Genomic DNA, 14,223 nt, shown 5'->3' with positions numbered 1-14,223 from the left:
ACACACACATACAGGTTACATGAGCATCTTGACATGGTGGTAAACTGAGAGAAGGGTAATAAAGTCAAGTAGAGCTAAAAGCCTTCCTGAACAGATGAGTTTGAAGTTGTTTTTTAAAAGAATTCATGGAGTCAGCTGACCTGATTAATTTCGGTGGGTCATTCAAGAGTCTGGGCGCTAAACAGCTGAAGGCCCTGCTGTCACCCATGCAGTGTAGATTAGTGTGGGGCACAACAAGACTGGCAGAATCAGAGGATCTTAGTGGGCAGACAGGCACATAGTGATAGAGGAAGTCACTGATGTAGTTTGGCGCGAGGTCGTTTAAGGCTTTGTAGGTTATTAGTAGGATTTTAGATTCGATTCTGGAAGACACAGGGAGCCGGTGAAGGCGGAGCAAGATGGCTGTGATGTGCTCGCTGCTGCTGGTCCGTGTCAGGACTCTTACAGCAGAGTTTTGAGTAAGCCAGAGCTGTGATATAGGATTAGAAGGGGTATCTGCCAGTAGAGAATTACAATAATCGATGCGGGATGTGACAAAAACAGGGACAAGTTTCTCAGCGTTAAAAAAGGAGAGGAAGGAGCGAACACGGGATATGTGACGGAGGTGAAAGTAAGAAAGTTTCTTAATGTGATTTATGTGGGCGGAATAAGAGAAGGAGGAATCAAAAAAGACACCAAGATTCTTTACAGTAGAGGCAGGTCTGATGAGATCACCGCCAAGATGGACTGGGAAGGAGCTCATTTTATTAAGTTGCACTTTAGTCCCAATTTGCAGGAGTTCAGTTTTGTTGCAATTTAATTTTAAAGAGTTCTGATCCAGCAGGACCACTTAGGACGTCCATGTTGGAGTTGAGCTAATTGTATCGTTGTAGAATTTTGCCTTAATCTATCTGCTTCATGGTGCCCCATGTGTAATAAAATATATTTAATAACAATAATAATACTACAAATAATAATAATAATTCTTTACATTTATATGGTGCTTTTCATAGGGAGTGGGGAGCCACTTCAACCACCACCAATGTGTAGCATCCACCTGGAGGATTTGATGGCAGCCATTCTTGTGCCAGTCCACTCACCACACATGAGCTGTTGAGGTGGTGAAGGGGTGAGAGAAAGAGAGAGACAGGGGATGATTAGGGGCCCAGAATGAAGAGGCAGTGGTGGGCAATTTCGTCTGGACATTGGGGTACACCCTACTCTTCACAGAGGATGTCCAGAGATCTTTTATGACCACAGAGAGTCAGTTTTACGTCTCATTCAAAGGATGGCATCGTTTTTACAGCGCAGTGTCCCCGTCGTTGCACTATAACAACAACAACAGCAACATTTATTTCTATAGCACATTTTCATACAAATAATGTAGCTCAAAGTGCTTTACATGATGAAGAAAAGAGAAATAAAAGACAAAGTAAGAATTCGAATAAGACAGCACTAATTAACATAGAATAAGAGTAAGGTCCTAACCCTAACCCTAACCCTCATTATATTCAGGGTTCTCATGGAAGGACTTGATGATGACGGTCATGTGGATTTCTGGCCTTTAAACCATCAATGTAAGGACATCACGGTGCTTTGATCAGGTGGTGTTGGCACAGATCCCCACCACAGAAAACCGGGAAAGACACAGAAGAGAGAGTAGGGGTCAGTACGGATTTTGGAGCCACCATGAATGATAATGATAATTGATTGAATATGCAGAGCATCAAGATTAAATTAAAATGAAGTTATGAGACAGCCATGTTACAGTAATGTGTTTTCAGCAGTTTTTTAAAGTGCTCCACTGTATTAGCCTGGTGACTTTCTATTGGCAGGCAATTCCAGATTTTAGGTGCATAACAGCAGAAGGCCGCCCGCCTCACCGCTTCTTTTAAGTTTTGTTCTTGGAATTCTAAGCAAACACTCATTTGAAGATCTAAGGTTACAATTTCGAATATAAGGTATCAGACACTCCGATATATAAGATGGAGCGAGATTATTTAAGGCTTTGTAAACCATAAGCAGTATTTTAAAATCAATTCTGAATGACACATAGAATATGAAGGACATATAGGGGGGCATTGGGATCCACATTCAGACCACAGGTTAAGGTGCATATGGTATGGCTGCTAGAATAGGTTGCAAGACTCGTAAAATAGTTTTGTTTCATTTTTGATGACAAACCCACAACTCGGTGGAATCGTAAACCCGTGAATCGCAAGTGTGTGCATTACAAAATTAATTGTAGAAGATGATACACTGCAGCAAATACACAGAGGTCTTCATTGGTTACCGTATATACTCACGTTTAAGTTCTCCCGCGGATAAGTCGGGTTTGATTTTATCATATAATTTCCAGTATTTTATAATGTCGATCGTATAAGACGAATGCGGAACATTCACGTTATTGGTCCAAGAGATTCTGATATGCTAACGCCCACCTGAGAGAGTCACCACGGGGCACACAGCCTTTATTTTCTATGTATTGTGCCTACGTGACCACACGGTGATACCCGCACTATTCTGAAGCGACGTTTGCAATGTTTTGTGTTTTTTTGTATCTCACACCCTCACACACCTTTATCGTAAGAGCATCCCATATCTACGATCAGAAGAAAATATGAAACTGGTTTTAAATTAAACGTCCTTGAAATAGCAAAAGAAATTGGTAACTGCGCTGCTGCAACAAAATTCAATGTGTCTGAGAAGCTGATGTGAGATTGGAGGAGGCAAGAAGATGGATAAAAAATGAATAAAAAAGGTAAGTGTCGCATTTTTGAACAGGCGTATAAGTCGGGATCAGATTTTATGATCGATTTTTGGGGTTTCAAGACCCAACTTATATGTGAGTATATACGGTAAATCAGATAATCCTCTTTAATAAAACCCCTGTGTGCGTCCAGGTGTCCGTGTGTGTGTCTTCTGGTCAAGTGCGCATGCGCTGGGCCACACGGCACGTGTTCAGTCTCTTCCTGTGCATTCCCTGTGCAGAGAGAGAGACAGACACACACACGCAGGCCCGCGAGAGACACACACACACACACACACAGGCGAGCACGACAGACAGACAGACACACACACACACACACACACACCACTCACTCACAGGCGCGCGCGTGACAGACACACACACACACACACACACACAGGCGAGCGTGACAGACAGACACACACACACACAGGCGAGCACGACAGACAGACACACACACACACACACACACACACACACACAGGCGCGCGTGGACAGACACACACACACACACACACACAGGCGAGCGTGACAGACAGACACACACACACAGGCGAGCGTGACAGACAGACACACACACACACACACACAGGCGAGCGTGACAGACAGACACACACACACACACAGGCCCGTGAAAGAGACACACACACACAGAGGCACACGCGTGCATTGTTGCAGTGTTACTTTTCTTGGTTGTTTATTAAATTACGGATTTTTCAAATGTTCATTTTTTTCCCAGTGCTTAAAACTCATTAAAAATAAAGTGTTTTCAGCTAGTGGGTCGTAAGGCTATAGCGCATAACTCTTGCAGTGTTAGTTTTCTCTGTTGTTCAAGGTTTTCTTAGTGTTATTCAATATTTTTACATTTAGTTTACTATTACGCTGTGCATTCAATGGTATAATTAACTTTATGGTATAATCTATATATATAATTCACTAAGGCAAGACAACCATGGAAAGCACGCTGGAAGGGGCGTGGACTCACTGAGCCGCCGACAAGTAAGACACCGATGGCGCACGCAGGAAGGAGCCACACCCACCAACTCCAAGACCATTGGATACGACGATAAATCGCAGAGCCACGCCCACCAACTCGGACGCGACGACACAGAAGAAACGGCGTCATTTATATTCGTCTGCCGTAGAGGCCACATGCACCTGCACGTTGACTGTTCATAAAGGCGTAGGTACATCGCCATATGCAGCGTGTGAAACGGTTTGCGAGGGGTATCCCATGGGATCTTTAAAACAATCCTTTACAACTGAGCTTAAAACACAATGAAGTAAGCAGTCTTTAAAAACCGAGTTTTCGGTTATGACGCATGACCGCGTGCACCATAGCAAACTGTTTTACACGCTACATACAGCAATTCGCATCCGCGACAAACATGCCTCCTCTTGGATGCTCCTGCAGAAATACGGAAGACGTTTCCCTGCCCACTAACACTCCTTTTTCTACCCTCGCTCTCTAGGCATTCACACTGCCTGCCCATGTGCCCGGACACAAAAACTCACCGACCACCCAGTTAGCCCCTTTCGTCTGTGCTAGGAGTCCACATGCACGTCTAAGCCACGTTGACTTTTCATTATTCTTTTCGGTTTCGAATCCCGACCGCATCCACCATGAAAAACCATGCGAAAGGAACAACAAAGCCCCGCCCAGAAACTCTACCCCTCCTCCCACGTGCTCAGGAACACACCTCAGACCACTGCCCGCCAAATCAAACAGCTCATCAAACACATACTCACTCGCTTTGGTCTGTGCTGCGGTCCAAACCCCGCTGTGAGCCACGTTGACTATTCTTTTGCCCTCCATGGCTACCGCTTCAAATGTATTTCATGGAAACAACAATTCTTTCAATGTTATAGAAATTCCTGCTTCAGGTAACTGTTTGTTTTTGTCAGTCGGGTTTTTTTGGAGAAATGTCATTGACGAAACTGTTGCTCTCAAACTTCGTAACATGGCTGTTAGCTTTATTTGCCAACATTGGGATAACTTCGGTGACGTGGTGTCCGTTGTTCTTAGTCACAGAGGCATTGTTATACAGTCTGCTCAACAATACGCTGATTACATGAATACGTCCGGAGTCTATGGTGGCGAGGCAAAAATTGTGGCAATGTCCCAAATCCTTCCAGCTACTATCAGCATTTACTTCCAAGAACGTCCTCATGCCTCTCCTCGAGTTTACAATCCGGCCCAGCGTCTCTTCATATCCCTGCTCTTTAGCGGTCCTTTGGATCATGGGCATTACGAGGTTCTCATGCCTCTCAAATACCCACGTGATTACCTTCTGGCGACATCTTTTGACACAGCACAGCACACCCACTTGCTTGCCACACTAATGTGACGTCACCTGCCCACTCTCCTCTTCCTGAAAAACATTTAAAGACACCCTCCCCTGAACACACGCATTCCACGCAGGACTTTCAATGCACTTTTTGTTCCAAAAGCTTCAGAGTGCACAGATATCTGAACGCACATTTGAAAAACACAACACTAACCGAATGATGCAATGTGAACATTGCCAACAATGCTTCGAGACAACTCGCGCTCTCAAAAACACTTACGAACTCATTCCACTCTCACCTTCAATTGCACATTTTGTACCGAGGACTTCACCGGTGAGATGGATCTCCACAACCATATGCAGATCCATTCAACGCAAAGATTTGTATGCAAAATTTGCGACAAGCACTTTCACGCACGCAGATACCTTACTAACCATCTCAAAACACATTCCCTGATGAATTCTTTTCAGTGTCAACACTGCTCCAAAACCTTCACACGCCAGAAATATCTCAAAGCACATTTACACACCCACTCCACTGAGCGAACGCATTCCAAAAAGATCTTTGAATGCACGATTTGTTCAAAAACGTTCCGAGTGCAGAGATTTCTCAACATGCATTTAAAAACACACTCCACTGAACGAATGATGCAATGTGAACATTGCCAGCAATGCTTCGACACAACTCATTCCAGTTCCCTTCAGTGTCAACACAGCACTTAATCGTTCATGCACAAACATCGCTTTCACTTTTCTGCGGCTTTTCAAGAAGATACCGCCTTTCACGTCCAAGAACATAACATTGGCCTACCTACCTACCGCACTATGTGCTTCTTGCAATGCTCTTCATTGGCCAGCAGAGGTCAACAAATCCGGACATTACACTAAGTGTTGTCATGCCGGCAAGGTGTCTTTGCCACCGCTATCCAAGCCCCCTCTTTTATTGGAAGACCTCTTGACTGGCAAGAACCCGCTGTCCCGAAATTACTGTGATCATATCAGGGAATACAACTCTGCTTAAACTTTCGCGTCAATGGGCGCACACATCGCTCAACCATCTGGACAAGGATGCTTTCAGAATCCATGGTCAAATTTATCACCAGGTCTCTCCTTTATATAACAATCCTGACACGTCACCACAATATGGTCAGCTATATATCTTCGATTCTGCTGAGGCTACCAGTCAACGTTTGCAAAATTAATATAATAGCGCTTGCAGTGACATTTTGTTGCTTCAACTAGACAACATGATATGACAGTTTAATCCCTTTGCAAAGTCTTACATGCAAATGCATGACATTATCACTCACGGTTACTCTGTTACTGCTGTACGAATGGTGTTCGTGGAAAATCCAGTTCTGGATATGAGAAGGGCGTGTTGAGTAAAAGCGAACCACAAAAAGAACGCAAGTCACACAGCTCCAATTTTATGCTTTCAGGCTTGAAATGAGATCTTCATTTAGTGTCTTGCATTCCAGTGGCAAACTCTTCCAGCAATACATCGTCGACGCATCTGTCAGAACAGAAGGCGCGCGTCTACATTTCCTTCGCTCACATCAACACGATTGGTCCGCCAGTTTTCAGTCACGGACGATTGTGTGTTGGTTCGTTCCGTGCATTGTTATAATGTTGCATTTCTTGCTGATTTATTACATTACCGATTTTTCAAATGTTAATTTTCTCCCTGTGCTTAAAAATCATTAAAAAACCGGCCTGATTATGTGGCGTATGGTACGCCGTGGGTTGGCTAGTTAACTATATTTGTGCTTAAAAACTTAAAAACAGTCTGGAACGGATTAATTGTGTTTACATACAATCCTATGGGGGAAATTACTTCGGTTCACGACCAAATCGGGTTACAACCAGAGTTTTGGAACAAATTATGGCCGTGAACCGAGGCTCACTGTATTACTGTCAGACAAAATGACAGGCATTTTACGGAAATACAAACCAGTATTACTGCGAGAGAAAATTAAAGGCGCACAATACAGTGACGCATATTACAGCCACATACAAGGTCCCTTGCCATTTAATATCGACTGTTCATACAAATGTTTATGCACTACTGTTCTAGCGCCGGTTATTGTAACGGGTTTAATGTCTAGTAAAAAATATAAAGCAAAAAACACGACAACAAGGCTGTGCTCATCAGGCTCCTCTAACGGGATTCTGATTCTGTGCCTTTCCTACTTGCAGTGTGCCTTGCTGGTGGACTCGCTGAAGCAGAGGTCGGGGCACAAGCAGCTGGAAGGAGGCTCTGACACTTTGAGCAGCAGGGGAGACAAGCAGGCTGTGGCCAGACTGCCAGGCCCAAAGCCCACGGCCTTGACGTTAGCCAGAATGGTGAGCAATCCAAATCGGGGTATCATCTGCTGTTGAATTCTGCTCTGTACTTGTAATATTTCTATTGCACTATTGTATTGTATCGAGGATTACTTGTCTTCTGTTCTGTGTATTGTGTTGTATTGTATTGAGCCCCTTTTTTTTGACACCCACTGCACGCCCAGACTACCTGGAAAGGGGTCTCTCTTTGAACTGCCTTTCCCAAGGTTCCTTCCATTCTTTTGGGGAGTTTTTCCTTGTGTTCTTACAGAGTCCTGGCTGGGGGGGCTGTCAAAAGGCAGGGCCTGTTAAAGCCCATTGCGGCCCTCCTTGTGTGATTCTGGGCTACACAAAAATAAATTGTAAATATGTGCCCCCCCCCCAATTCAATGCCCACCACGCTCCTCCTGTCATTGCACAGACCAGCTGGTGTTATCACTACGTACATGCTGATCCAGATCGTCTGGATGACTTTGATTTATGCGGGGAAGATTCCAGTTCGGCTCGAAGATGATTCTTCATGTCGTCAGTTCGCACAGTTCTCGATGGTCCGGGATTTTTTGGGTGGTTTTCTATGTAATAAACTTAATAAGTTATAGCGTAATGAAAATTGCATAATTAGATCTGGACCACCCTATACAACTACGTGAATGGTAAGGGCCCAGACAGAGGATTCATGGCTCTCCCTGAGCTGCTCTGTAAGTTAACTCACAATGGCATTGCAGAGAACAGAAACGGAGACAAGCGAGAGGATGGAGCGCAAATCTTAATTGGATAAATCAGGTTAGGAAAACTGAAAGAGGCGCCCCGAGTGCAGGCCTCTCTCGTACCCTACCGACCCTCTTAAAGGACGGCTTCGGCCTCGCTTGCCTCACTTAACCTGGAGATAAAAACGTCTCCTCAGTGTGTATTTTATCTTCACAGCAGCCTAAGGAGGAAAGTGCCGAAGAGACAAACTCGCCGTTTAAAGCGTTGACATGGCGCCCCAACAGCACCAAGGCCACCACTGCATCAGGTTTGTGCACCTCGATTTTATTACAGCTGATCATCACGTCTGGTTATGTCTGCACAGTAACAGTTGACTTCAAAATTGGAAAAAATAAATAAATAACCTCAGCCTGTTTTTTTTGGTTAGGTGATTATTTATTTAGTTTTTTTGTATTTGGCCATTAGAGGATAAAAGAATGAGAAAGCATTCAAGCTTCAGCATAAAAAAACGGGAAAAATGTCGAGGATCTCATTACTTACTGAAGGCAGTAACCCTAACCCTTTGTCAATTGTTATAATTGTTCAAAATTAATTTTACTATTCAAATTTAGTGTACCTCTGCAATAACCCCCCCCTAGGGGGAGCATCCTCCACTAATCCTAACCTTGCTGGTACCCAACACCTACAGAACCCAACAGGGCTGTGTTCCTGGAACTCCAATTCCCATGATGCCCTGTGGGTATCCAAATCCCAGCAATGCTGCCCTCTAGCATATTGGGGGGCAGAATGCCGGGATATATGGTGTCTCCCCTGGTCCTCCCATCATACTGGCCTCCCTGCCAGGTAAGCATTCTTGTGCCCATCCGGTCCGAGAGCCTGTCCTTCCACTTTCTTTTTCCATGGTGTTTCCTGTCCAGGCAAGGAATCATTCAGTCCATCTCCTGCAGCATTCACAGTGTGCGAACTTCTTGAAACTAAATATCAACTTTCCTAATTAGTCACGCTTGCTCCTCTTTTGCTAGACAGTAAGGTCACACAGAAAAAACAATGGGATGCTGGAGTCCTGATTTTGATACCGTGTGACGTTGTCATCATTTGACAGAACACAGTTGTTGAGATTTCAGTGTCAAGTAAAATGAGGGCCTCTGATTGGCTATGAACTGCCACACTGTTTCTAAACTTGAACGAGGCCCACTGACACGGACAGAACACGCAGACTACACAGACGGCGCGACTCGGGCACAAGGCTGTCCTGCAGCAGCAGAGTTTGCTGGACAGTCTCAGGCCTCGGGCAGAAGAAATTTGACAAACGAGAGGAGGCCGTTCGGTGCGTCAGGTTTGTCTGTTTAGCAGATAGCCAAGCTGTCCCAGAGTCTCATCCAGAGCCTTCTTAAGAGTCCTCAAGGTTCCTGCTTCATCTCTAGAATTCCCACAACTCCTTGTACTTCCTTGACTTACTCCAAAATATCCACCACCGTTAAGTTGAAAGAATTCTTCTGGATCTGCTTTAACTGATGTCTTTCAGGGTAGTGAACACCTGGGTGAGGTCCCCACGCCAGTTCCTCTGCTCAGACTGAGCAGGTTTAGTCCTCGGAGTCGGTCACAGTGGCTGATGGTTCCCCGTGATGTCCAGGGTTCATTCTGGCCTCGTCTACGAGAAGGACATAGCAGCACTTGAAGCCGTGCAGAGGTGACCTCTGTTCTGGTGGTGGGAATTCTTCACCAGTCCACAGGGTGGCGCTGTCCTCCAGTCCTGGGATGCCCGGGTCTGCTCTCCTCTGCACAGCATTCAGTGCTGCTATGTCCTTCTCGTAGACGAGGCCAGAATGAACCCTGGACAGGCTGCCAGTCCATCACGGGGGGCAGTCAGACACACACCCCCAGGTCAGCTGACGCTCCCCCACTGTTTGAATATACGGTGGGCTATTCGTTATTCAGTTGGATGTTTATTTTAATTCTACACCCATAAAACACACACACACACACACACACAAATAAAAATGTCAGTGTGTAGCAAGACATGCAAAACTCTAGAAATGGTATCTGGGCTTCGAAAACAAAGCAGACCCTCGTTAGCTTTCTGCACCTTCTGCAGCTTCAGTTCTGCGTCCTCTCATTTTTTGCTGATGCGTGGCTTCAGGAAATGTGATCTTGGAGCCTTGTTTTCCTGTCGGCTTCGTTTTATGCTGGAGTCGTTATTTCTCGTTGCGGAATTTGCAGGACATTTTTTTTGGTTCATCGGTGCATCTGTTAGTGAGCTCCTGCTTTAATATTTAGTAAGTGGTCGGTAGAAGTACCAGCAAGTCCTCAAGGCACCGCTTTCAAAAGCGTTCGCCATTTCTGCTCTCGACTGGCTGTATGGTGGAGAATGTCACACTTCTTTTTCTTTCTTTTCTTTTTTTGCTCCCTGGTGCAGCTTCTTCAATGAAGAGTTCTGGTTCATCAGAAAAAGACAACAAACAAAGGAAATCCCAGAAAGTCTCACAGTGTGTTTTCTATACTGAAGAGGGGAACAGAGTGGGTAAGCCTAAGAAGATTATGTTAACTTCTAATGAATAAAATCCACTAGCAACACGATTCAGCGACTTCAATTCCCTTAGCACGGCCCTTTATCAGCAGCACAAAGGGAGAGGGGTCTGCTGTCGAGCGCATTGTCATCTGCCATATGTCCCCCTACAGTGGCACCCACAGAACCCAACAGGGCTGTGTTTTCCAGAACTCCAATTCCCATGATGCCCTGTGGGTATTGGAAGAAGACCTGTTTCCCATTGTCATCTGCAGTATATCCCCCTATAGTGCCCCCTGCTGCCACCAGTGGCGTAGCTCGAGTTCGTGCAGCTCATGGCGGGGCGTTGCTTCAATTTGCCGCCCTCTAACATATCTGAATATGTGAACCTATTTAAATAGAAATTAAAATTACGTATAGAGAAACATTAAGATGAATTTTGCATAGATGTATTCATATACTGTATGAAACAGCAATCATTTTTCACATATAATTTATTTATAAGCATCAACTAGACAAGAATATAGTATAGACGCACTGATAAGCCATGTTCTGATTATTAGTTTAATATAATTACGCTGCGAAAACCAGAAGCAGTGTAGTGTGCAAGTGATAGGTGCGTAGAGCAAGGACGCATTCGGATTGATAATGAAATGAAATTCTAAATTAGTTGTTTATCTTCCTGGAAATTCTTATCGGTGTCATGTTTATGTTTATTTGTGTTATTGCCTCATAAATGTCAACTGCTGTGTCTGATCCCGTCACAGAAGGACAGTCTGAAAATTATTTTTGAAGCATTTGTAGATAAAAATTGGAGAATTTGACTTTTTTTCATTCATGAGTGATATTTTTCCAAACCCTGCTGCTTACACACGAATTGCACTGAGCCTTTTGGCCAATAATGCCGCCCCCAAAAATGTTCTGCCCGGGGCGGACCACCTCCGAGCTACGCCACTGGCTGGCACCCAATAAACCCAACAGAGCTGTGTTTTCTAGAACTCCAGTTCCCATGATGCCCTGTGGGTATTGGAAGGAGACCTGAACCCCATTGTAATCTGCAGTGTAGGCTACCCCAGTGCTTCAGGAACCGGACTAGAAAACCCAGGACTATGGAGGTCCCTCACCACCACGGGCTCCTTTTGCCACCTGAGCAGGCCAGTTACGGCACCAATGCTCACATTACAGGAATTCCGATACGACTGGGACCGCACCGCGCACTCACAATTATCAGCAGGCTTTGAATCAACGTGAATCTAATGGCGCTTCACTGTGTTCATCTGTTAAAAACAAAATAGACAATTTTCTTTTTGTGCAGGTTGTGTTTTTAAGAAATACCCAAAAGCTAAAAGTGTCAGGAAATCAATTCCATTTGCTGCTTTGCCAAAAGAGGAGGACGTCTGTTCCACTAAGCAGGTGAGTTCGCGCCGCTTCTTTCTTTCCACACCCGCCCTGACGGACGCTCGCTACCCTTCTAATAATCATATGTCCTAGGTTTTAAAAAAAAAAGTGCATGGATTGATTTCTTTACTGTTGTTGCTTATTCATCTTTATTCTTATTTGTTGCTTCTTTTCTTATAAATTTCTCTTTGACGCCTAACAAAGCCCCGTGAGTTCCATTCATTGTATGAAATAAATGTTGTAGCTATTTATATATACACACCATATTAGATGGCCAGGCGATATTGGCCTCGTGTTTCTGTTGTTCGCACCACAGAGCGCCTGTGCAAAACCTCAAGTAAACTTTTTTCACGTTGTCATTATGGGGTGTTGTGTGTAGAATTCTGAGGAAAAAAAATTAATTTAATCCATTTTGGAATAAGGCTGTAACAGAACAAAATGTGGAAAAAGTGATGTGCTGTGCGCTGGCCCGGACACACACAGACGGACATCATATTTCACCCAACACACGTTTATTTACAAATATGTACAAGTTTTTGTGCACTCACACACCCCAGTGCCTCCAGCACCGATTCCCCCAATGTCCAGGCCACACACTTCCAGTGCCTCTCTCCTGGCCACCTCTAGTCCTCCCTCCAGCTCCGTCCTCTTCCACCCGACTTCTGCCGACGACTGGAGGGAGGCGGCCTCTTAAATGGGAACCCGGATGGGCTCCAGCTGCTTCCCGGCATTCCTCCATAGCCACACCCCAGTGTGGCGGAAATGCCGGCTGCGCACCCGGAAGCCATCCGGGTGTCCCCTGTCGTCTTCCCCCCAGCACTTCCTGGTGTGGCGGAAGTGCTGGGCTCCCGGGATATTCAGGCACTGGGGCGCCGGCCGTTTGTGCCCCATGCATGCTTTTTCACCCCAGTCCTTCCACTACAATTCTCCACTATAAATATATAAAAAATGAGTTGTGTAAGCCTGTGCTGTAAAAAGCCCGGGGTCCTAGAAACTATTGAAATCGTCAGAAAACAACTGAAATGTAGAGATGTCAGGTCATTGAAAGGAACTACTCTGGGAGTCTCTCTCTCTCCTAGGAGGATTCATTTTGCTGACGTGCTCGCATCGCTTGTGCATTAGTGGCGGGAGGACAAGTAAAAGGGATACCGGGTTGCCGATGTTAAGCAACTTTGTCTTTCTTCGGAGGATTCGTTTTGCCGATGTGCTCGCCTCGCTTGTGTTATTAGTGGCTAAGCGAGTTTTCTGTTCCTCACCCCGACTTCACCTCTCACTTCCGGGCCAGACAGACACAAACACTTCCACGCGTAGACATTTATATATATAAGATATGGATCCACATAGATGCACACACTTGGAGCCGACTCAGAAGGAGTGCCTTATACTGAATGTCTGTTTAATGTTCTTTGCAGTGGTTACAGAGGTTCAGCCTGAAGAGGCTCAAACTTGATCTCCACAAGCTTGTGTCGGGACCCGACTGTACACATCAGAAGAAACTGGTTCCTGCTGTGAATAAGAAGGTGGCCGCCAAGTACTGCACCATTTTCCCCAGCATTGAAGTCAACGTAAGAACCCCATGGTTTTTATTTCTAGGGAAGGGCGCGGAGGCTGTTGTATGACGCCCGAAAGAAGCTGTTGGGGACATTGGTTTAGACTAGAACAGAGCAAGCCAACGTTAGCTTTGTCACGACCCCCTGTTTGACATGCCAGTGTGTTCTGTGAATTGAGAGCAGCCCCCTGAGGGGAGTCCCCGCTCTGTGAATTTAACACGATCGCCAATGCGGGGCGAGGACGTCATGCAGGCCTGCAGCGCAAATGTTGGAGCGGTTGAGGGGAGGTTGGGGCTTCATCCGGGCTCGGCCACAGTCCACGGGTTGGGAAATGGTGGTCTAGAAGTAGCTGAGCCACAGCCCCCAAGGTTACAGCTTCATATCCAGTGATAAAATGGCTAGGGCCGTGTGTACCCAAGGTGTATAAGCATCTCCACAAGTGAATATGATTACACCCATAGAGCTTTGTTGAGTGGCCTCATCATGAAACCCCTCCATAAAGCTTGGGTTCGGGGACACATTTTTAAACTGTGCAGCAACAAAGTACAAACAATTCAGACATTGTGATTAAAGTGCACATTGCAGACTTTCATTTAAGGGGATTTTCAGACTCACACCCCACTTTTTCTACACAATCCCCCCATTTCGGGGCACCATAATGTTTGGCGTCCCTGGTGTTTGTGACTCCTCAGGTGGGTTTCATGGCTTCATAAGATACCACGG

At 45.4% G+C, this 14,223-nt stretch overlaps 1 protein-coding gene across 4 annotated transcripts in view; it reads left to right on the top strand.

Moving 5' to 3' along the window:
• The window catches only part of vwa3a (von Willebrand factor A domain containing 3A), a 116,163-nt gene that overhangs the window by 78,313 nt on the left and 23,627 nt on the right, over window positions 1–14,223 (top strand). For 3 of the 4 annotated variants that reach the window (XM_039775577.1, XM_039775575.1, XM_039775578.1), the window contains 5 exons: window positions 7,213–7,359; window positions 8,263–8,353; window positions 10,463–10,567; window positions 11,868–11,965; window positions 13,363–13,515. In XM_039775577.1, coding sequence (XP_039631511.1) covers window positions 7,213–7,359; window positions 8,263–8,353; window positions 10,463–10,567; window positions 11,868–11,965; window positions 13,363–13,515 — 594 coding nt within the window. The remainder of the gene's footprint in view (window positions 1–7,212; window positions 7,360–8,262; window positions 8,354–10,462; window positions 10,568–11,867; window positions 11,966–13,362; window positions 13,516–14,223) is intronic. The other variant, XM_039775576.1, reaches the window with a different exon arrangement.

This window comes from Polypterus senegalus, chromosome 13, assembly GCF_016835505.1.
Source record: "Polypterus senegalus isolate Bchr_013 chromosome 13, ASM1683550v1, whole genome shotgun sequence".
NCBI lineage: Eukaryota > Metazoa > Chordata > Cladistia > Polypteriformes > Polypteridae > Polypterus > Polypterus senegalus.
This window is presented reverse-complemented; position numbering and strand designations above follow the sequence as displayed.